General features: G+C 46.0%; 1 protein-coding gene across 2 annotated transcripts in view; it reads right to left on the bottom strand.

Moving 5' to 3' along the window:
- Stox2 (storkhead box 2) overlaps positions 1 to 24651 on the bottom strand; it is a 233800-nt gene extending 209149 nt beyond the window's left edge. Inside the window, exons 1-2 of one of the 2 annotated variants that reach the window (XM_030243766.1) lie at positions 24385 to 24651; positions 23752 to 24192 (exon numbers count right to left, since the gene is read on the bottom strand). In XM_030243766.1, the coding sequence (XP_030099626.1) occupies positions 23752 to 24109 (358 nt within the window). In that variant the 5' untranslated portion in view covers positions 24110 to 24192; positions 24385 to 24651. Of the gene's footprint in view, positions 1 to 23242; positions 23265 to 23751; positions 24193 to 24384 lie in introns of those variants that run through there. The other variant, XM_006509495.4, reaches the window with a different exon arrangement.
- Positions 24652 to 24975: the final 324 nt, after the last annotated feature.

Raw genomic sequence — 24975 nt, forward strand, 5'->3', positions numbered from 1 at the left:
AAAATCCCAGCACTGGGGAGGTAGAGGCAAGAGGACCATCCTTAGCTATATAACAAACTGGAGGGCAGCCTGAGCTACATGAGACCTTCTCAAAATTTAAAATAGCCACCACCCTCACCCCACCCCACCCCCACCCCACCCCCACCCCTGAAGTACATGAGAACACACGCCCTTAATTCCAGCACTAGGCAGAAGAGGTAGGCAGTTCTCTGTAAGTCTGAGGCCAACCTGGCCTACATATTGAGTTCCAGGCTAGCCAGGGCTACACAGTGAGACCCTATCTCAAAAAGTAAAATATAACAGGAAGACGATTCAGTGCACGTTCTGGGTTTAGATTCCCAACACCCGTTAAACAGTCAGATGTGCTTCACATGATAACCTTGCTCTGGAAGGGCAAACATAGGCAGGTCCTGGATACTCAGTGGGCAGCTAGCCAAGCCAAAAGTGGCCAGTGCCAAGTTCAGTGAGAGACCTTGTCTCAAAAAGATAGGATGGAGGGAGACAGATTAAGGTACTAGACTCAACCTCTGGCCTCTACATATGTGCATACAGCAGCAATACACACACACACATGCACCTGCATTCAGGAACACAAACTCACCCATGTACATACAGGAATGCACATACATGTGTGTACAGGAACACAGAGATGTGTATACAAGAATATGCGTGCGTATAAAGTAAAAGACACACACGTGTGCATACAGGAACAAAACCAGATATACCCTAGTTAGTTGATTAAAATGAAATGAGAGAAGCATTGGAGCCCAACAACATGGTTACGTAACGCTGCTAAACTTAACACTCTCTGCTTTCCCCCAGTTTGCAGAGCCACAGCAAAGGGGACCTTGTAAAAAATAAATAAATAAATAAATAAATAAATAAATAAATAATCACTCCTCACAGAAAGTTGGTAGCCAGTTTCACAAGATGCACGGCTACGCACGTCGTAACTATTTGGGGTTGTGATCAAGTCCCAGGATGCATGTGAGGGACGACGGTGGATTAATGTTACGCCATTTTTAACATCACTCCATACAGTAATTTACAATATGCCCAGGGATCGACTGCATCCTTGTCTTAAAGCATCTATAGTCAAGAAGTATGGATGGGAAGGACCAAGGAAAAGCCCCGGAGGTTCTGGAAGTCACTGGAATCCAAAAGCAGATTCCTTGGATAAGACTCCTGCCAGCAGCTGTGTGCCAAATGGACTAGGGAGGGGAAACACCTCCAGGTGTTGCTGTCTCTGCTAAGACACTAGACATGCTTTCCTGTCTCCTCTTGTGACCACATCGGGTGACTCAACACACCTACTTCTTTGCCTCTTTTCCTGTAGCTGTGGTAAAAGCAACTTAAGAGATACGGGGATTGGTTCTGGATCCCAGTGCCAAGGTCCACCATCACGGAGAGAATGTCTAGGAAGCAGACGCTTAAAGGAGCTGGTCACATTACATCCACAGCCAGGAAACAGGGATGCTGGGATACTTTGTATATGCTGGGCCCAGGACTATTAGAAGGTCTGGCCCTGTTGGAGTAGGTGTGGTCTTGTTGGAGTGGGTGTGGTCTTGTTGGAGTAGGTGTGGTCTTGATGGAGTAGGTGTGGTCTTGTTGGAGTAGGTGTGGCTTTGTGGGAGTAGGTGTGGTCTTGTTGGAGTAGGTGTGGCCTTGTTGGAGTAGGTGTGGTCTTGGAGTAGGTGTGGCCTTGTTGGAGTAGGTGTGGTCTTGGAGTAGGTGTGGCCTTGTTGGAGTAGGTGTGGCCTTGTTGGAGTAGGTGTGGCCTTGTTGGACTAGGTGTGGCCTTGTTGGAGTAGGTGTGTCACTATGGGTGTGGGCTTTAAGATCCTCATCCTAGCTGCCTAGAAGCCAGTATTTTTCCTAGCAGCCTCCAGATGAAGATGTAGAACTCTCAGCTCCTCCTGCACCATGCCTGCCTGATGCTGCCGTGCTCCCGCCTTGATGATAATGGACTGAACCTTTGAACCTGTAAGCCAGCCCCAATTAAATGTTGTCCTTAGAAGAGCTGCCTTGGTCATGGTGTCTATTCACAGCAGTAAGACCCTAACTAAGACAGGCAGTGAAAGACAGGAGTGTTAGTGCTCGGCTCCTTTCTCCACTTATCCAGTGCAGGATCCCAGCCAGGGAATGGTGCCACTTCTAACAGGCAGGTCCTCCCACCTCAGTCAACGTATGATCCCCCACAGGCATGCGCGGCAAAACTGACAACACTAAGCCCTCATGTCCACCAGGCAGGAAAAGAAAGAGCAGAATTCCATGTGCCCTGGTTTCCCAGTTCTTGGACGCTAAAGCACAAGGCAGGATGAGGGAAAGCAAGCTGTCCCCATCCTACAGTCTGCCTTGGATCATCCACTTTCAGACACCCATGGCCTGCAGGTGACAGTCTGTAAAAGGGCAGACTGCCATCGATGGATCTCTGTAGTTACCTTTTCCTTCCGAGGGGAACACCTGACGAAGGCTTGACCTACACATGAAGGATGCCAGGGTGGAGAGAGTGAAAGGGTTATATAAGGGGGTTACTTATTATGCCCCCCCCATAAGGAGGGCAAAGCTGTGATCTGAAGAGACAGGGGCTGTTGGAGCAGGGCTGTCTCGGCAGGACTATTCTTAGCTCACCATTGGGTAAAAACCCTGTTTGTCTCTCTGTTTCAACTTCTCAGAAAATGGGGATAAGGAGAACTCCACTAAATTTCAGCAAAGATTAAATACATCATTTACAATCGCCAGCAGCCAGTTCTGGCATTGCGCAAACATCAGAGTGTACTTACATTAACCAAGATGGTTGCAGGCTACACAGCACACCTAGGCTGTGGGGACGGTCATCATATGTACAGTCTGGTGCTGACTGCCTTACGCAGCACATATGCACAGAAACAGACTAGCTCGGAATCCAGCACAGCGGCTATCTAGTAAACGGCGGCTTTTAGAGGCTCATTCTCAAACAACAGCGATGGCACAGACTGCTTCCAGGCTCATGGTTTATGGAGGTCGGCTTTCCATGGCCAAGCAGTAGTCAGATAAAGTCTCCAAAGCTGTACTTCTGGGCTGCAGACCCCAGCAGGTACATTAACTGAACCCCGAGGCAAAGCTCAGACTGGCAGAGGACAGACAGTGGAGAGGGAGGGGAGGGAGACATGGAACTCTCCCTGCAGAGGAGCCTCTGCAAAGCCCACCTGCCCACCGGGGCTCAGCCATGACCATTACAGAAGGCATTACCCGTTCTCTTAGGGTCACGCGGTAACGCGTCCAGCAGAGAGCAGGAAAGACGTTGAGGTTTTCTGGAAAGAGTCCCGGGGCTGGCTGCACTCTGGCATGAATAACCGTGGCACGATGCTTTCGCTCGTACTTTATGGAAGGTCTACCTGCTCGCACAGGTTTCTGCCGATTAAAACACAGGAGGAAACGAAGCCATTATCTGCATTCCGTGACGAGCCATATGGTTCAGCACAGGCATCCAGCCAAGGGAGGGTCCCAAGCAAGCCTCTGGGTACAATTCAAGGACAAAATAAAGTCATTAAACTACATTGGATTAGCAGCAGGGAAGGGGGGCCAGGAGTGAATGAACAGGTCCATGACTGGGAAGGGGAAAAAAAAAAACTTGAACTTCAGTGTTTTCTTTTTCTATTTGCAGTTACCTTGGGTGTCTCAAACACCACACACGGAATCCGCCGGCTCAGCCTATGGTATTCAGTCAGCATATTTTGAAACTAAGCAGGAAAATGTCAGTCCTTTACAAGACACACACCTGATAACACTCAGTGACCATACTTTGTCCGGCATATACAAAGAGACCAAAAACAAACAAAAAGCAAGGCAACCTGCTGTGTGTTTTCAGAAGCCAAAGCTTTGGGAGGCCAGAGGTGGGGAAATGGCTACATTTGGAATTTGTCTTTCACTGAAGCAGGGCACGCAGAGGCGTGTCCAAGCCTGCAGAGCGGGCAGAGTGTGTCCATGTCCACAACGAGAGCTCCTGACAGCTCATGACGGAATACCCAGCTTTAGAGGTAGGAGGTAGAAGTAGAAGCAGGTGTCACCGAGGGAAAGCCACAGCTAGTGACACCTGGAGTCTCTCCTCAGAAGTCAAAAAACAAACAAAACAAAAAAAAAATAAATTAAATAAAAACAAATTGCTGAAGCACAGAAGGGAGATGGTGAATCCTCCCTATATAAGCCCCTCATAATAGGACCCCTCTGTATAAAACAGAGATGTATACAGGCAAGCAGGTTTTCAGGCCTGCAGTCACAGGATACTTATGTCACAAAATAAAAAATACTCTAGGGCCAGGCAGATGCTCAGCTGATAGACTTGGTGAGCGCTACCAAGCCTACCCACCTGAGGTCAATCCCTAAGACCCACATGGTGGAAAGAGAGACTTGGCAAGCTGGCCTTTAACCTCCACACATATGCTACAAGTGAGTATCTGTCCACACATGTTAATTGTTTAATTAGTTAGTAAGGTAATTAAAAACTAATCTGAAAAATGACTACCACCTGGTTTTGCGATCTTTTTAAAACACTGAAACAAGGCCACAGGTCAAATAAAAGGAAAAAAAGAACTACTTTAAAGATTAATATCTAATGGTTTTCTTTAACGTAGTGATAGAGGCTAGGAGGCTTGAAATGATAACAGTTTAGGGATCTAGATCAGGCTTGCATTCTCTGCCAGTCTGGGTGGTGGCCGCTCACTCGGGAAGCAGAGGCAAGGGGATCTTTAAGTTCAAGGCCAGCCTGGTCTACAGCATGAGTTCCAGGACAGCCAGGGCTACACAGAGAAACTCCATCTCAAAAAAACATTAAAAAAATAAAATAATAATAATGAAGTAAAAGGCAGGACAAGTCTGAAGGACAACAGGTGGCAGTGGAGAAAGGACAAGAGTCTCAGCAGGTGAAGAAAGGCGTTTCTTGAGGGTGTGCAGACACACAAATGCAGCAGACACACAGATGCAGCAGACACACAGATGCACCAGACACACATGCAGCAGACACACACACGAACACGCACGCACGCACGCACGCACGCACCAGACACGCAGAGAAAAAGACCCCCTGCAGCAAAACTGTGGAGAAATTTGAGAAACCGAAAAGTCCAGTCTCTTCCAGGGGGCTGTGGGTTTTAACGCTCCTGAAGAATTTTCCTCCCCTGATTTAGGGTTGATCAACTTGAAGGAAGCTAGGGTGGTTGATTGGCCCAGAGCAACATGCTCAACATTTTTATTTTAAGACTATTTTTAAAACTTTTGTTGCGGTGTGTGAGTGTTTTGTCTCCAAGTATTGTGGGTATCACTTGCATGTCTGGTGCCCACAGAGACAAGCAGAGGGTGTCAGGTCCTCTGGAACTGGAGTTACAGATGGCTCTGAGCTGCTGTGTAAGTACTGGGAACTGAGCCCAGGTCCCTGGCAAGAGCAGCCAGAGGTCTTAGCTACTGAGCCATCTCTCCAGCCCTGACAGCATTAAAAAAAAAAATGTAGTGTGAAAAATATTTGTATCGTTGACACATGTATTTTCTCTTCAAGTGTCATCATTTTGGTATTGGACTGTGACACTTGTATGTTTGAAACCTCAAGAAAAAGTAACCGAGGCTGGGAGACCTCAAAGAACCAAATCCTAAGTAGGAAAGTCAATGTTCTTCGTTGCTTGACTTTGCTGGCTTCAGGGTGTTTTTTTTTTTTTTTTTTTTTTTTTCCTCTGTGCAAAACATCTCTGGAAGTGAAGACAATAAGTAGTGCCACGTTCTTAGAAGAGAATGGTCTAGACCTCATTGGGGGTTGAAAACTTAGAATGATTTTCTCTTTAGCAGAGAGCTCGAACCTTCGAAAATCAGCATTCTCTTTCCTCCTATCATGATATTAGGCGTGACTATACCCGGACTGTCAGAACACAATTACAGTTGGTCATAACTAACAGCAAAAGTGCTAACTATTCTACAGAAACACCGAATCAGCCTGTGAGGGTAGAACTCACCTCTGGGTAGAAGCTGGCCCTTGTCTTATCGGCTAATCCAGCAGGACAGCGCAGGACTTGGCTAGCTATGGAAAGCTGGTTCACCTTTTTTTTTTTTTTTTTTTTTTGGTTTTTCGAGACAGGGTTTCTCTGTATAGCCCTGGCTCTAAGGCACTGTGATTCTCCTTCCCAGAATTCCTCCCACCTCCCACCCCCCATAGCGCAGTCCTTACCAGCTGAGCTACCCTGAGATCCTGCTGGATCTGCCCATCTTCCTAAGGCCTGACTCAGAAAGACATAACTCTTTCTTTCTTCTCTCCCATCTTTTACTTTTGGATGCTGGCTAGAGCCTTTAATGTGCTTTTAAACTCCCTAATTAACACGTTGGGCTTCCTTGCTCCATTCCTGAAGTTCCCCTTCCCAGTACAGGCGGGCGGGCGTGTGGATGCCCGCCATAAGGGCTGAGCTCCAAGCCGCTCATCCCAAGCAGCACAGCTTTAGTGCGCCGGCCCAGCAGCTGGAGAGTTCACAGCTGGCCTGCTCTGGAGTTCTCTTTTTTAAACTCTTATAAAGCGTTCTCATGCTTCTGTTCGGGTCCACTCTTTGTCCTCCATCTTCTATGTGTGCCTGTTCTTAATTTATCTTATTAACGAGTCTCAGGACCCCAAAGACAGGACCTTATTTCTCGGGTAACATTTGATATCTCTACTGGGGTTCCCCAGGACTTCTGATAACACTTGTTTTCTGTCTTTAAATTGTCTATGAAAATAAAGCTGTTTGTGCACACACATACACACACAGAAAAAAATTTGATCCTATGTCCAAAGCTCTATAATAAAAGTGTGTTTCTGAACATTTGCATAACAGATTATGCAAATTTTACATCCTCTTCTGTCTGCCCCCTGCAAATAGAAAATTTTCAGTATCCTTTTTATTCTACTGAAGGCTCCAGGTTTTCACCATTGGGGTGACACAAAGCAGCAACCTACAGTGTCACAAGAGTGGACTGAAAAAGATCCTGTGTTCGCTCCCACATTGAATGTCATTTGGCTCAGCATCAACAGCAAGGACCATCATGTCCTGTAACAATATATCACCTCACACCCTTTCCTCTCAATCATGAGAAAAATACCTTCCTCCTTAACTAAAAACGTTGTACAACCCAATGCAAAGGCAGGCTTGCCAACGGGATAAACAGACTAGCCAATCAGGCTTTCCTTAATTATCCAATATTTTATTTTTGATTAAGACACAATTCCAACATTATTTAACTTACAAACTTACACCCCCAAGTCTTACTTTCTAAAGCTATGTTAGAAGACAGGCAGATTTAAGATATGCTGGTCACAGTAATAGTTCAACTGATACATTTTGTAGCCTTTTGCCAAGTGTAAGTCTCTTTCGGGATTTAATTCCATTTTCTCCACCTGTGGACCTTCCTGTGGGTTGTTTAAAGCAGCAGCCCGGGAAGATGGATCAGCTGGTAAAGGCACTTGCTGCCAAGTCTGACAACTTTGTTCAGCCCCCGAGACTCATGGTAGCAGGAGACGGCAGATCCTCATAAGTGATCCTTGACCGCCACATGTGCTCCATGGCATGACACACTTATGTACACACATGCACACACACACACCAGCACATATCAATAAGTGTAATTTTTAACTTTAAAAAGTTCTTTTAAAGTAGCATAGTATGCCCCAAACGAGCTCCTAAAAATCTTTTATTTAACTGTAACTTTGTTCTTAGTGACATCACTCCTTGATGAAGGAAATCTGAAAAGTGGAGACCAAAAATATAAAATAAAATAAAATAATAAAATAAATCAACAAAACTCTGCCTTTACTTCTAATCCCTACGTCCACGCATGATGAGCAGGACTTGAGATGGGGATACTTGGTGTGTACTTGGTGTTTAGGGACTAAAAACATCAATCAATTGGCTGTTCAAATGATCCTCAGTGCTGGTCATAGACTGGCCAAGGATCTGGCCTCTGCATCTTTATCAGGTGAGCCTGATTCAGAGGAGGCTGCTGGGTACTTATGCAGTGTGTTTAAAGCTCTCCAGCGAGCCTGAGCTGGACAAACTCATGAGCCACCAGTCACACCACTTAACACGACGGCACAAGGTTACCCTCTAGCTCCGGTCCTTCACCTCAAAAGACGCCTGGAGGTGGCCCAAAGCACAGAAAGTGGTATACAGTCGTGTGGTAGTGTTGTTATTTTTCCCAAATAATTCGGATGCACCTGATTCAAGTTCAGGTCTGATTAGATCGGCTACCCAATAGTTGACTCAGCTCAAGGAACATCATCAAACGTAAGTACCTCTCAGTGTTGTTGATTCATGACGGTTTTGAGACAGGGTCTCCATATACATACAGCCCAGGGCGTTGCCCAGGCTAAATTCTACCTCACAGTCCTCCTGCCTCTGTCTCCAGAGTCCTGGATTATGGGTGTGTGTCATCACACTGAGCCTCAACGACATTTTCAATAGCTACCAAGTATTCTACCCAACACACAGAAACAGAATATCCATAACTACTTTCCATTCATGACAGAGTACATACAAGTATTTTTTTCCATAGAAGTTGTATATGGAAAGGCCTATGCCTCTATAGGATCCATTATTATTTTATATCTGGTCCTAGAGATAAAATGACCACATCCCACCATGTGAACATCTGGGTGACTTTTGACACACTGCTCAAATGCTTTCGGGGGAGGGGGGGGAATTAGTTTACAATATCACTGCCAGCTTATGAAGGCATCAGACTTATGTCATCTTTACCCACATTTAGCATATCATAGTTTGGAGCCGCCGCCGCCATCTGCTTCATATTAACAATGCTTTTAAGGACATGCAGTGCTGAAACTTGTGCATCAGCACAGGGAACTGGATTAGAAAACATAAGCCAAAGTTTGCAGCCTCTACCTTCAAGACAGTTATAGTCTGATGGGAAGGACACACTCAAAATCACCTGTTAACGTGAGCAAGCAGAATACAGTACTACATAAACAAGCAGAATAAAAACACAATAACTGACCTATACATGGGACTCTTTTGAACCTTTATGACTGGAGAAGGCAGTCTTAACTGAAATGCCTGGATGCGCTCTCGCAGCTTAAGGGTAAAGTCAGCACAAGGGCGCTCTACTTGAAAAATTAAGTATGTTCACAGTGTTACAAGGAGCTAACTGCATCCCCCCGACTTCATGCTGCAAGCATCAGCGCCTGTGAGAAGAATGTGAACATTCTCCCTCCTGACACATCCCTTCCCTGGAAACAAGAGCACTTTCAGTGTAGGTCATGCTCTTGACCTGTAGTTGGCCCGTGTAGACTCACGTTCTGACGGCGGAGCTGAACCGACGAACGTGAACTGGACAATTCATATTCAACTGTTCTTGAAAGCAGCTACAATTCCACTCTTTCAGCCGGAAACTGATCTTCCACTATTAAACTTTCAGAAATGTTAACAGAAGGAAGAAAATGTGTTTTAAAGGTCCATACTTAGCTTTTTTCTAGTTTTAATCTAAAATCCTTCCAATTGACATTTTAAAAGGTATCACACACAAATGTGACTTTATCTACGAAGCAATTTGAATACGTAAGTTTGAGGTATGACTTATTCGTACTGCGTGTAAGTTTGCTGGCTAAACCTACTTCTAAATTCTTGGTATGAACAGAGTTACACAGGGCTGGACCTTGGGAGAGCCAGCTTGCTTCCTTTTGGCCACACTCCTGAAAACAAAGGAACTCACATCATTTTAAGAATCTTGGTGTTTTCTGAGTTTTTTTTTTGTTTGTTTGTTTGTTTGTTTGTTTCACCCAGGAAACTTATTTATCAGTGAGATATATTTAGGTTCTGTTTGTTTGGTTTTGGTTTGGTTTGGTTGAGACAAGGTCTCTTTCATGTAGCTTTGGCTATCTGTCCTGGAACTCACTAGGTAGACCAGGCTGGCCCCTGCCTCTCAGAGATCCTCCAGCCTCTGCCTCCAGAGCACTGAGATTAAAGTCGTGCTCCACCAGTGCCAGGCTATTCAAACCAAGCCTGGTTCTTACGTTCATTTTAAACCTGGAAAGTGAGCCGAGAAGGAATTTATCAAGTAAAGATTTCTGGGAAAGAGTGTCTAGTTAATCGGTCATCTATCGGTAGGTGAAGCTCATCACTTAGCAGTGTGGCTGTTATCTCCATGGCGCTCTCTAAACTGAAGATTCTCCTGTCCTGAGACACAGCTTTCCTGTCTTCCCGTCCTTCTCGATTCAGAACCATTAGAAATATCTATGGTTACTGCTACAAGTGGGCAAAGGGCGAGTTCCGATGAGAAAAGATAAGAACAAAAGCTTAAGCACGCACAGGAACAGCACGCGACCCTGGACCTCAGGCTGGAACCGAGAAGCTGGGGTTGCACCTCCTAAAAGTCTCTAGAATTAATTCCTGGAGGGTCCTTGTGGCTTTGAAACCATTGTGAGCCAGATAGATATAAGGCCAGCATCTTCCTTATCCTGCGGCGTGTAACCCTGCGACCAAGGTACTCAAACATCGGATGCTTATACAGTATGAACTGGCAAAACAAACAAAAACAATTCTGATCTCCAAATAGCATTCAATGTGGCTTCCTCCTATCAAATGGCTGCCTCTGCTCATGTGCCCTCCACTGTCCCTCCCTGACCTGTGAGCCCGGATCAGTGCTACGTTTTCTTGGCTTAGTCAAACTTTACTCAAGTTCCCGAACAGTTGGTTTCTTAGGCCTGCCTATTCATTCAGTGTGTGTGTGTGTATGAGTGTGTGTGTGTGTGTGTGTGTGTGTGTGTGTGTGTGTATGTAGTTTCCACAGAGACCGATGCTAAGCTAGCTTAGCAGAAACCTCATCCTTGACAGCTGATCGGTTTCTCTTCCTCCACCATGCCCAAGTGAATCCCACCAACCTGACCTGTGTTCAGTGAGAACCCTCCGTTTCCTTAAATAATGCCCCATCCTTCCCCCTCCACTCTGACCCTCAGTTTCAAATCTGCCACTTGCTCGGGCTGAATACTTCGGCATTCAGCTCTGTGAGTCGGTTGCTGGTTCAGGTCAGAACATGTGTCCTGGTAACCCTAACAAACTAGGCTCAGACACTCAACCTCAATAAGCCAGTCACAAGGGTAAAGTAAAGCCAACCACAGTAGTGCATGCTGTTAGCCCAAGCCCAGGAGGCAGAGGGAGCTGTATTTTGTGAGTCGGAGACCAGGTTGGTCTACATGTGCCAGCTAAGGGGAGAGAAAGAGAGAGAGAGAGAAAGAGAGAGAGAGAGAGAGAGAGAGAGAGAGAGAGAGATAGAGATAAAGAGAGAGAGAGAGAGAGAGAGGTCCAGGAACACTCTTCACCCTAAATCTATCTTCATAGTCCTAACATGAGGTCGAAGTTTAAGTAGATGGCCACGAGTTATTCCTAACAGAGCAGTTCTGGTCCAGGTCCTACCCATCCGTCTCTGCTCCAGTCTTCCACAACTGAGCCGATTAAGTTGTCAGAACTGTGTGAAGTTCCTCCTCTGGCTGCTCCTGGCCGCTGACGTTCAGTCTTTTTCTTCCCACTATGTGATAGATCCTTCTAGAGAAATTCCAGTTTCTTGGAGTCCATTGTTTCAACAGTCTGACAACCAAGGCGATGGCATGTCCTTTTCCCCAGAATATCGTATTCACCCCGGCTTGGAAGTTGAAAAGTTGGCCATTGCTATGGTCCCTATACCTACTGCCATGGTCCTCAATAAAATCTCCCTTCCTGCATTTTAACAAGTGTCAGTGAACACCTGCTTGTTTATTGTCAGGCAGGAGCATGATATTAAGAATCTCTAGCCCAGGGCTGGGCAGTGGTGGATCGTGCCTATAATCCCAGCGTTCACACCCACTGCTGCTCTTTGCCTGCTACTGGGGGTCCTCCCCCACCTCACTCCCTTACAATCCCTGACCCAGAGCTCAGTGTCCAAGGAATAATCAGGTTTGCAAATCAACGCTGTGGTCGTGAGGTTAAAGGGAAAGAAATGAAGGATGGCATTTAAATGCTCACACGGAAGCACGGCCGTGGCCGGGTGGGATGTGTGCTATTTCAGTTCAGTATGAATGATTCACGAAAAGCTGATGTTTGACTCTATGCCATGGGAAAAAAATCTGAGGCTTTTTGGAGACTAAAAGATGCTCAGGGGCTGGGGCGATGGATTGGACGGCAAAATATTTGCATCCCAAGTATGCTGGCCTGAGTTTGGATCCACGGAACTAACGTAACACGCCAGGCTGGGCATGGTAGTGTGTGCCTGTAATCTCAGTGACATCGAAGTGGACACAGACAGATCCCTGAAAGCTCGTGGGCCACCTAGCCTGACCTACGTACAGAGTGCCGGGTCAATTAGAAACCTGGTCTCAAAAAAAAAAAAAAAAAAAAGAAAAAGGAAGGTACCTGAAGACTCACACCCGAGATTGTCTCATGAGCTGTAAACAGGTCCCTTGCAACATATGAGAACCACAGGCTTGTGCATATACACAGACACAATAATAGTATATTTTAGATGTATCTAATAGAGAAAAAAGTAGTTAAAATGGTCTATCAACAGTGAAAGCCGGGCAGTGGTGGCACACGCCTTTAATCCCAGCACTCGGGAGGCAGAGGCAGGCGGATTTCTGAGTTTGAGGCCAGCCTGATCTACAGCATGAGTTCCAGGACAGCCAGGGCTACACAGAGAAAACCTGTCTCAAAAAAAAAAAAGAAAAAAAAAAGAAAAGAAAAGAAAAGAAAAGAAAAGAAAAGAAAAAGGAAAAAGGAAAAGAAAAGAAAAGAAAAGAAGAGAAAAAAGAAAACAACAGTGGTGAATGGAAAGTAAATGTTCTGAAGAAAAAAATATTGAAAGTGTTTTTCCATTCTGCTTTCTAGAAAGTGAAATCTGTATTATACCATTCTGTATAAACTACAGAAATGTATATTACATGCTTATATAAAAGGTAACATCTATTCTATATGCAAGAGGTATCAAGATGCCAAAAGATAGCTGGGCATGGTAGTGTATGCCTTTAACTCCAGCATACGGAAGTCAGACAGGAGGTAATACAGCAGGAGATATAGTTTTTAGAAAATTACTTTAGTACCCACATTCTCTAACAAAACAAACAAAAATAAAAGCAAAAAACAAAAATAAAAACAGATTTGAATACAATACACTTAATATATAAAAATTTAGGACAGGGCAGTGGTGGCAAACACTTTTAATCCCAGCACTTGGGAGGCAGAGGCAGGCAGATTTCTGAGTTCAAGGCCAGCCTCGTCTACAGAGTGCGTTCAAGGACAGCCAGGGCTTCACAGCGAAACCGTGTCTCAAAAAAGCAAAACAAACCAAAACAAAAATTTAGTAATGAAACTAACAGACACATCCAATAAAATTACCATTTTTTTCCAGGTTTCTGTACAACTTTGTGGTGGTTTGAATAGGCTTGGCCCTCTAGACTCCTGTGTCTGAATGCTTGGCCCACGGGGAGGGGCACTATCAGCAGGTGTGGCTTTGTTGGAGCAGGTGTGGCCTTATGGAGAAGTGTGTCACTGTGAGGGTGGGCTTTGAGGTCTCCTATGCTCAGGCTCTGCCTAGTGTGGAAATAGAGACTTCTCAGGACTGCCTGCGGACAAAATAGTATAACTCTGGCTGCTTTCATTTAAGATGTAGAACTCTTAGTTCTTCCAGCACCATGTCTGCCTGCATGTTGCTTTGCTTCCTACCATGATGATAATGGACTGAACCTCTGAAACTGTAAGCCAGCTGGAATTAAATGTTGTCTTGTACAAGAGTTGCCTTTGTCATGGTGCCTGCTCACAGCAATAAAACCCTAACTGAGACAAACATGAAAACCTGATTTTCATTCTGGATATGAGTAAATTTTGGAACTAAATACACACAGAATAAGCCATCTATCTCTGTGGGTTCTTCATCTGCAGGTTAGACCAAAAGCAGATTTGAAAAAAATAATTTAAAGAAAAGTATATCTACATTGGACATGTAGAGACAATGTTTTTCTTACTGTATTCCCTAAACAATACACTTACCCTGTGTGACTTTATTACAAACCATCTCTAGCCATGGTCAAAACACATGGGCGATGTGTGCAGTTTACTTTCCGCTCAGCCAGTCGGCACGAGGGATTTGACGCCTGTGGGTGTCCATATTTACAGAGGATTCTGGAACCACTCCCCTGCCGGGATGGATGGAGACATGACTATTGCTGTGTTGAGATTTCTAAACTTTGATGCTAACAGTTAAGACTTTATACTTGCCTCCCTCTTAATTTTTGCTTCTCCTCTGCAATTATGAAACATTATAGAGTCAACACTGACTCTGCAAAATAGAAGCAACCAACGATGACAGGTTTGTTTTTTGTTTTTTATTTTTTGTTTGTTTGTTTGTTTGTTTTTTGCTTTTTTGGTTGTTTTGTTTTGTTTTGTTTTGTCTTGTTTTTTAAACATCAACTGCTAAGGGCAAGGTAAGAAAAACTAATCTAGGATAATGGCTAGGTCAAAGAGGAAATCAAAATAGTAGTTATCCACCCAACGAAAACAATGGAAAGTGTGTATGTCAGAGCTTATGGGACCTAATCAAAACTGTACATAGAAGTAAATTTTTAGCTTTAAAGACCCTACATTTTATAATTACACAATCTGTATGTGCTGAAGAAATCATGCGGCTGAAAAGATGGTTCATCAGTTAAGCGCACTTGCTGCTCTTGCAGAAGACAGAAGTTCGGTTCCCAGGACCCATGGCAGGATGCTCACAACTCTAAGGGATCAGACGTCCTCTTCTGGCCTCCATGGGCACTACACTCACATGCACACACCTACACACAGACTTACACATAAATAAATTTTAAAACCACTAAAGGAAACCATACAGCCTAGTGTATTCCTTTTGTAGAACCTTTATCTTCAGTTGTTACCTTACATATTCCTGTGCCACCGTGCTGTAAATTAATTCTTTTTTTTTAATGAGAGAAATTATTTCACATCTAAAAGTTTTATTCCACTCCTTTATACAAAAATAAAAGATAAAAATACTAAACTAGAAACACCCACATTGGATAGCTCAGAATGGTTTGTAGTTCAAGCTCTGGGAGATCGGATGCTCTCTTCTGGCATCAGGCAGAGCATGCAAACAATATCCAAAAAAAAAAAAAAAAAAATTAAAGCAAACCCCATTACCAATGGCTCTTTAAAGTTCAGATGAGGCAAGGCATACAAAGTGCCTGCAGCACTGCCTGACACAGGAAATATTAACAAGAGTCCACCTTCCTCCCTCTCACACTTTATTCTACTTTCAAGTAGGGTCCACAACCACTTAATAAAATGAAGACGGGAGGGGGATGTTGGGGGAGGGCTGGAGAGATGGCTCAGAGGTTAAGACTGACGGCTCTTCCAGAGGTCATGAGTTCAAATCCCAGCAACCACATGGTGGCTCACAATCATCTGTAATGAGAGCCAATGCCCTCTTCTGGGGTGTTTGAAGATAGTTACAGTGTAATTATATATAATAAGTAAATAGGCCGGAGCAAGTGGGGTTGGAGCGAGCGGCAGGAGGGGGGGTTATTAAGATGGAAATGGTATAAAACTTATCTTGTAGAATATTCCTTTTTCCATGGGAGAGAAGATGTAGAAGATGGAGATGATGATGATGACAACGACGATGACAATGACAGGGTAGCTGAGATTATCTGGGGGCAGACACAGTTCCTAAGGTCTCCCTTTCATGTCCCCATATTCACTTTTACAGTTAACTATTAAAGACTTTTCCTCAAACCAAGATGTTTTAATAAATTAATAGCCAAGCTCTGGTGAAAGGAAATCAACCTAGACAAATTAGTCCCCGCTATCACAAAAATTACTCAAGTGTCCCACAGTTCTGTATTAACTCTAAAGTTGGCAGACTTTCCAAGCTTATCCAGACCAAAGGAAAAAGAGGCGGGTGTGGGAGGGTGGGGGGGTGGGGGGAGGGGAGAGGGGGGAGGGGGGAGGGGGGAGGAGTCACCATCAGAACCTGCAAGACAGTAAGTTTCCTTGGAGGAAGAGCCAAGATTCTGCATGAATACTGCCAGTGGGGTCCAACCGTAGGATCAATGCTGCTGTAACCAGTCAGATAAAGAATGTCTCTGTGCATATATGCTGTATGTACGTGTATATGTGTGTGCGTGTATGCGTGTGCACCTGTATGTTGAAGCCAGAGGACAACCTGGGATGTCATTCCTCCTTATATCTATCTACCTTATATCTTGAGACAAGTTCTCTCACTGGGATCCAAGGCTCACCAATTCCGCTAGATGGCCATAGAGATATCCTCCAGGCTCTGCCCCCTAGGAGCTGGTATTACAAGCACGTGCCACCACCATGACCAGCTTTAGACGTGAACACTGGGAACCAAACTTGGCCATGCACTAAACACGAAGTCCTGCAGCCTGTTCCATGAGGATACCAAGAGATGATGAGGTTAGCTCCCTACACCTGCCTCTTTGCCTTGGTGACTGAGAAGGCACTTGGTTAGAAAGTCTGTGAAAACTGGAAAGGACCTGCCTGTCTCAGGACTTCCAACCTGAAGTCCTCCTGGAAGGTCACATAGCTGGGCACAGTTCTGCGGCCAGCTGGTGTCCCCTGCTCCCTCCTCCTCTCCGTCATCTTCACCCTTGCTGTTTTTCATAAGCCATCCTACGCACAAGCTCTCTCAACACCTCCACCTTCCCCTCTCTCATACCCTGCATCTTAGGAGCAGTGTACGAAGTGCTTCCACGGCACCCAGACACCTCCTCCATTTTACATTCCCTTAGTTCAGTGGCTCTCAATCTTCCTAATGCTGCAACCCTTTAATACAGTTCCTCATGTCGTGCTGACCCCCAGCCACAAAGTTATTTCGTTGCTGCCTCGTAACTGTAATTCCGCTACTGTTTGAATCAGAACGTAAGAGCTGATATTCAGGATGTCTGATGTGCAACCTCAAAGGGGTCGTGACCTACAGGTTGAGAACCACTTCCTTAAATTAACTTCATAATGAGCAATAAATTCTTCTCTCCATACACTTCCTTTCCCAAATTCAAAACAAACTCACAAGGAGACAAATGAACGCTTGGGATAGTAAGTAAACAACGAAGTAATAGTAAGAAAACAATTAGCCCTGAAATGTGCAAGACTTCATGAAGCCTCTCGCTGACTCTAGGCAAGCTCGGAAGTTCACTTTGTATCTTTCCTCATATAGAAACTGACACGCCTTTGCTTAGAGGGTCAGGGACCCTGAGTGAGATGGTTCATAAAAATGTTTTTATGACTGACTGGATGTTAATGAATACTTAATTACATCATTGCCCCATATTTAGACTTATCCTAGGTTTTAATATGACAGGTAAACATCTTCAAGAAATAAGATCATATCTGAAATTCTTTCAGATTTTTCTACAAATCTAATCCAACACACTGTACTTGAAGATTCATATCCCCTCAATGCGGAAGTATAATCCTGCATGCCTCCACTGGGCTAGCCTGGGTCAACCCCTCTGGCTTTCTCTTTTGTTCTTCAAGTACTTCAGGCTAACTTCCATGTGTAACCCTGTCAGTATTGCTACTGCCTACCTGCCTCATTTATCCAAACTTCACCCAAAATGAGGCGCTAGCGCAGAGAGACCTTCCGCACATGCGCCTTAGCATCCAGCTGCCAGGGGAGGGGGGGGAGCAGTTTCTAGCTGCCTTATTCATATTTCAGTGACTGGAGATATGGCTCAATGGCAGAGTACTAACCAAATATGCATAAAGTCCAGAGTTTAATTATCAGCACAGCAAAAACCAAAACCAAATTTTCTTTAAATTTCCGAATGTCTGCTGGCTCACTAACCAGAACTATCTGATTCATTCTCTACTTCCCAACTCAGAAAGAGCAGAGAAAGTATGTGTCCCAGTTGCTAGATGAATCAAATACATTTTTTCCCATACTTTATTTCTTTACTTTTATGTGTATTGGTATTTTGCATGCATTAATCTGTGTGAGCATGTCAGATCCCCTTGGACAGTTGTGAGCTGCCATGTGGGTACTGGGAATTGAACCCGGATCCTCTGGACGAGCAGCCAGTGCTTAACTAAACACTTAGCCAACCAAATCAAAGAAGTTTAAAGCAACTAATTCAATTAATTAAGCAAATTTAAGTTGATCTAAAGCACTGAGCTTTGAGTAGCTTCCATTTTGGTTTTTAAGTGTGCAAGTGTTTTCTGGAGGATACACCTTTTTATTATGAATTTATTTACTTAATGTTCATGGGTATTTTTGTCTGCATGTATGCCTGTAGAGGGCGTCAGATCCTCTGCAACTGGAGTTACAGTTGTGAGCTGCCCTGTGGGTGCTGGGAATTGAACCCAGGTCCTATGGAAGAGTAGCCAGTGCTCTTAACCACTGAGCTATATCTCCAGTCCAGGGTATGCAACATTTAAAAACATATTTGTTAGGCTAAAACCCCTGTTCATTCCCAGCACAATCTGGGAAACCCTGGCTGCCCTCCTTTTCCAAACCCTACCCACACAGAGAAAACTTTCTTCCCTGGGAGAAAACTCCAAGCTAATGTGTATCACTCCCTGTCTCCCTCTTTCCAGCAACCCACCCAAGATTGCCAACCCACCCAAGATTGCCAACCCACCCAAGATTGCCAATCCACCCAAGATTGCCAACCCACCCAAGATTGCTCAGTTTTGGGCCATGTATGGACACAATCCCAGTGCCTGGCTGGCATGTAATCACTCCTCCCCTAAGCTCTATAAAATCCCCTTCTTTAGCCTTCACTGACCTGTGAGATCAGCAAACCTACCGGAGAGCTGCCTCCTAAAAAACCTGCCTTTATCTACTTTTAATCTGGTCTAATATGGCCTATAGCCGTGTCACCAAGAGGAAAAAAAAAAACAAAAAACAAAACAAAAAAAAAAAACGCCTATCAATTTTGTCTTGATAATTTACTTCTTGAAAAAGCTTCTTTAAGAAAGCAACTCTTGGAGCTAGAGAGATGGCTCAGTGGTTAACAGCACTGACTGCTCTTCCAGAGGACCTGAGTTCAAATCCCAGCAACCACTTGGTGCCTCACAACCATCTGTTCTGGGATCAGATGTCCTAGTTAGGTGTGTCTGAAGACAGCTACAATGTACTCCTATACATTAAACACATAAATTTTTAAAGAAAAAAAAAAGGCAACTTTCATAGCAGCCCTTGGATGCAAAAACAAAATGGTGAATAATTCACAGCCACTGTCAGCTAGGTAGAAGTCTAAGGCTATTGCCATTATTCCACTGCATAAAACGCAGTCTTGAGAAGGAAGGGAAAGAAGGGAGGAGGAAAGAAAATCTTACTGGCATCACCTATTAAGATTTTCCAAATGAAATAACACCTGCATATTCTGAACTTTTTTAATGCAAAGGACTAGCCTTAACTATACTCTAAAATGTACATTTAGGTCTTAACTACACTCTAAAATGTACATTTAGGTCTTAAAAGTATACTTGCTCACAACTATTTGAATAGCTAAGAACCAAATGTTAAGAAGTCTCTGCAGACGTCAGAGACCGTAGCCCAGCATCCCTGGGATCTGAAGTTAGAGGAACCGGTGAGCATTAACAGGTGGGAAAACCCAGGAGCCCAGCACAATGGAATAGAGGCCCACAGTGTGGCTTCACACAAAGCCGCACAAGAGTCTAGGGCTAAGGCAGAGAGGCCCCTGGATTCAAGCAGACAGATTGGTATCCTTAGGAGGGCAAGGACTGTGGACAGCATAAGTTACAGTGTATCATAAAAGAAATCCTCTGATACGGGACCGGTTGGTCCCCATGACTGCAGATAATAATAAATTGTACCTGTTGTGCCCTCCAGCCCATCTGACACCTTCTCTGACTCTAAAAAACTGTATTGAAACACTCCTTCTCCCGGCATAAAAGCCCCACTCCCAGTTGTTCCCAGTTCCTTCCAACCCTTCACACAGGGCCCTTGCTCCTTACAACAACTTCCACTGCGTGCCCATCCACTTCCAAACAGGGTTTGAAGTTTGCAGCCCCTGCACCTGACGGTCCTGCAAACCCTGGCTCCAGCCTGCTGCTCTGAAGCCTTCCTAGGCCAGCACACACCCCCACCCACACAAAGCCTGGCTCTTCTCACCCCGGGAAACCTATCCTGCCTGCTTACAAAGTGAATGTAACTTTTCGCTCATCCAAAACACACAACAAAAAGCTCAGGAAGCACCCAGACTGCTCAGCGCCTCCAGTCGGCACCCCAGCCCCCAAACTGACTGCCCAGCGCCTCCCGTCGGAACCCCAGCCCCCAAACTGATGGCTCAGCGCCTCCAGTCTGCACCCCAGCCCCCAAACTGACTGCCCAGAGCCTCCAGTCTGCACCCCAGCCCCCAAACTGACTGCCCAGCGCCTCCAGTCGGAACCCCAACCCCCAAACCGCATGCCTTATCAGCCCTTGTATCTTCAGGAAGTGACAAGAGATCGGCATTGGAAAACCCCAACGAACATGTACGGGACTTAAGGTAAAGTGTTTTACAGGACAATTTTAAAACGTGTTATGCATGTTCGAAATTCAGAGTCAGTTAAAAATAATAACTAGTTTCTTGCATACACGTTTAAGTCTCCTTTGGGGGTACCCTAGAGATTAAAAAATGACCCTTGGATTCAATTTGCATACCATAGGGTATTTCAAAGAATATTTCTAAGTGGTGGATTTGAATATGCCAAATTGAAACTTCGTGTCCTTTGAGTTATTTAATTCCCTCCTTTTTGGTTGATCCTGTAATCACCACTTGGGCGTCCAACCCTCACCGGAAAATTTTACAGCTGGTTAGAACCGTATACTTTGGGGATTACAGACACTGAAACGCTTGCATTTTCCAATGTAGATGTTTCCCACTTCCCAGTAAGCTATGAAGTAAAATATGAAGGGCAGAACAAGACAAAAGTTTCTAGGTACTGTCTATGCAGCCTCTCGTCCAGGATGGCGTAGGGGCACTGGCCCAGGAGATGTGCATCTGAGACTGGCAACAAAGCCTTCTTTTCTCTTCTTCACTGGGAGAATCTGAGAGAACAAGTTCACTACAAGTTCACTGTCCCTGGTGGGATCTAAGGAACCATCTAGAAAATGATCCCTTGTGTGAATGTCATTATTACTGCAAGAATAATAAACCGTGAGCTAACAATTGGCTGTCGGTTATTTCGGAGCCCCGCCTGGTTCATGTTCATGTTCAGCAAGTAGGAATATCATGCTCTCTGCAGTGCTCACTGGTGTCTCTGGTTCTGTGGCTGACCCACATGAAGTCATTAACTGAGATCACAAAAGAGAATGAAGGTATCTGACCACATGCTTAAGTGCAAAATAGAAGATCAGTTGGAAGACTTACTAAAAGATATGTAGTAACATTAAAATATAAACCAAAAAAAAAAAAAAAAACCCAGATTACTAAAAAGTATCAAAGCCGGTGTTTGCTTCCTGCTCTTGTACATAGATTGAGTCCGAGGGCATGCTAAAACGTCAATCTCATTTTTCAAAATCAGATTTCACCGCTTATGGTGTGATTCTTTCTTTCTTTTGATTTGTCACCAGTAGTAACATTGTGTTTCAGAATGAAAGGCAGTGAGCCAGTCCCCAGTACCTCCGAGAAAAGAGGGGGCCTGCCACAGGCATTGACATTCCCGTTGGAGAATTTTATAACACATCCTAATCTCTCTAACAACCCATCATTAGAACCACCATTAGTGGGGAGAAAGTGAAGCAAGCACCAGCAGACATCTTGACCCCCCAAGGGGGTTCAAAAGGCAGTTGCCACCTGCATATCAGCAGGTACCACCCCCAACTCCCCAGCCCCAGCTCTTTTATCTGATGCCTCAGGGTTTTAAGATGAAGCATCTTCCTCCAACCCAAGACCCTAAGTTAAGGGCTGAGCCTAATCCTGCAGTAGCCAAAGCAGACTCCTATCAGGAGAAGGTCAGCCTGCAACAGGCAATATTCATAATAACGGCAATAATCAAGCAACTTCAGCAATGGGTTTGGAACCTTTCACATTTGTCAAAATGCTTCTCTCTGGTGAATATGACAGATCACTCATTGCAATCTATTTATAAAGACTCATAAAATAACATTTTTTAAAAAAATGAACATACCGAAATGTTTTCAAATGAAACTATGTTGCTGTTCCTTAGATCCTATCCCCAAATTTGGTGGGCGTGCAACGGCCTCCAGATGAAACGAGTAAGGAGGCCATTGTCAAACTTTTCAGTTTTACAAGGGGTACATTAGACTATAAAGTACATAGATGAAAACTCCAAATCCAAACACAAAAGCAGCCTGAGATCGAGTTTCAAAGGAAACTAACAAAATACTGTAGAAAAGGTCTTGACGATGTGTGCACAAACTTAAGGATGACGATTCGCCTCCAAATGTTCAAGTCCTGCACTGTAAAAGAAGTAAAGGCAGACCAACCCTCAGAGGCGTTCATCTCGGCCCCTTTAGTAATGCAGGCAGCTTAATTACAGGGGCTGAACTAGGGAGATGCGGGGCGTCGGGGTGGGGGGGTGGGGGGAGGGGTAGAATCAAGATCGGTCTTTGAGACAATAAGAAACAAGCTTTCACTAGATGTTTGTCTGGTCCATTCAAAGGAACTTTCACAAAAACAAATCTCTGCTACGAAAAAGAAAAAAAAAAGACAAAATACAGCAAAATAAAAATGCTATCTGTTTACCATCCGCATAGAAAACACATTAGTAGGTAAAAGCTAATCCTTCAGGGGGGCCGCGGGGACCACAGAAGGTCGCTTTACGGGCTTCTACAGTTTGAACTTTTGACCTCTTCCCAAAATGTCATAAAAGAATGTTTAAGCCCTGGAACTAGAAAGAATGCTTTCTTTATCGGATCGTTTCATAAAACATCGCTATGTGCTATATTTGCTCTTAGCCACCGGGCCCGTCGTCCAAAACTAAAGTTTTCTAAGCGCCAGGTTGCCCGGGATTAAGAAAAACATATTAAGTAGGATTGCAATAAAAATACAAGTCAATACAACCCTGAGTTACAGCCACGAAAACCCCTCTTCAGCTATTCTGCTCAGTATTTTCTTTTCTCCTTCGCCACCAACAAACTAAAAGATCAAACGTTTTCCCTAGCTCCTCTCAGTTGTCTTTTTTTCTCCACCTTCAATCACACAGTACTGTTTGGAAGTTCTCCACAAGCAAAGAACTATACCTTTTGTCTTGTACGGAAATGCGGGAGAGTGAGAACGGCGCCAACACACCTGAGCCAAACGACGTGCCCCACGAGGTCGCCACCCTGGAAAAGGATGTCCTTGGGACCGAGGCGCTTGTGAAGGGCCGGCCACGCACACCTGGTACCACTGGAATCCCGACTCTCCGCGCCCTCCCTCGGCTTGGCCCGCACTCCCCACGCCCGCGAGGCGTGGAAAAGCTGACATCCGTAGCCCCGACCCGTGTGCACCCTAGAACTCCGCGCCGCCTACCTGGCCAGCCCCAGGCGCCGCCCCGTAAGGCGCGCCACCGACGCCGCCAGGAGGCTCCCCTGGCCGCCCCTGACGCGCGTGGTGCAAGGAGCAGTCCACGTTCCAAGTGCCCTAAAGTCCCCCGATTCCGCGCTCCCGAAGCGCCGCGGACCCCTTCCCAGACCGAGATGCGCGCGAGAATCCTGGGGCCCCGGGAACTCGGCCTAAGCGCAGGCTCAGCGCCCTCCGGAGCCGGGGATAGGGGATAGGGCAGGGACCCCGCAGCCCGACGGAGCGGCGGCACTCACCCAAGCAGCGGATCTGGAAGCCAGAGGGGGGTCGCAGAGCCCTGCGTGTCCAGCCCTCCCGCAGCGCCTCTAGATGCTCCTCCTTGCCCTGGATCAGCAAGACCTGCTCGTCGATCCAGCCTAGGAAAAAAGTCTCGGCCACCGCGGCTGTGACCTTCTTGTTCCAGAAGTGTTGCATGTTCTCCGCTTTGAAATCTGCGAAGATCTCGTACCCGATGTGGTGTCGGGCGAGCTGCCGGGGTTGGGTGGGAACCGGGGGCGAGGGCTGAACCGTCCCGGGCTTCTCCTCTGCGGAGCTGTCGGCCGGGCCCAGGACGATGGCCAGAGAGTGCGGCGCGATCTGCAGAAACTTCTCCATCTTAACCAGGCATCGGTCGCGCAGACTGCACTCACCGGTGCCGCCTCTGCGGGCTGCTGGAAGGAACCGGCACCGGACAGTGGCTGTGGAGAGTCAGAGTCTTGCCTGACGTTGGGGGCGGGGGGTCCGCACCCTTCCCCGCCCGTCCTGCCCCGCGGGAGCCCGGGAGCCCCAAGGCGCAGCCCGCGGGAGGGCGCAGCAGGTCGCCTCGCGGTAGTGCCGGGAAGGGACACCGACGCAGAGCCTGCTGCCCCCCGAGGTCCCGCGCCAGTTACCTGCAGCCCTCGGCCACCCTCCGGGCACAGCTCATTTTCCAGCCGTGGCACCCTAGCCTTCCTTGGCAGCCCGCAGCTCCAGCGGGGGCGGAGAGCCGGAGGAAAGGGTGCCGAGGGGGCGGGCAGTTCGCCGCGATCCGGGGAATTCCCTCGGCGGGACCCGGCCTGAGGAATTCCAAGAAGGCCGGTACCGGAGACCGTGAAGGTGGCGGTGTTGGCAGGGAGAGTTGAGTTTAAGCGCCCAGCTCCGGGCAGATCCGGAGGGGGGAGGGGGACGCGCGGCGCCACTGAGAAGGCACCGATTCCGGAGCAGCGAAATGTCGCTCCGCCCCACGCTCCACCCCCGCCCCCACCTCCCACCTCCCCTCAGAAACAAGTGGTTTCGCTGGCTGGTTAATGTACCCTAAGAAGTAGCTTTTTAAAAAGCCTAGTCAAGCACGAAAAATTGTCATCAGTCCCTCCTCCAACTCCAGTGGACCCTCTTCTGTCTCCAGCCTGTACGCGACCCTATCCTGGAAGACACCCAACAATTCCCGAGGTTAGCTGTGCAGTGGAGACAGAGATTATTATGCCTTCTGAAAAACTTTAACC

Source organism: Mus musculus, chromosome 8, assembly GCF_000001635.26.
Source record: "Mus musculus strain C57BL/6J chromosome 8, GRCm38.p6 C57BL/6J".
NCBI classification, from domain to species: domain Eukaryota; kingdom Metazoa; phylum Chordata; class Mammalia; order Rodentia; family Muridae; genus Mus; species Mus musculus.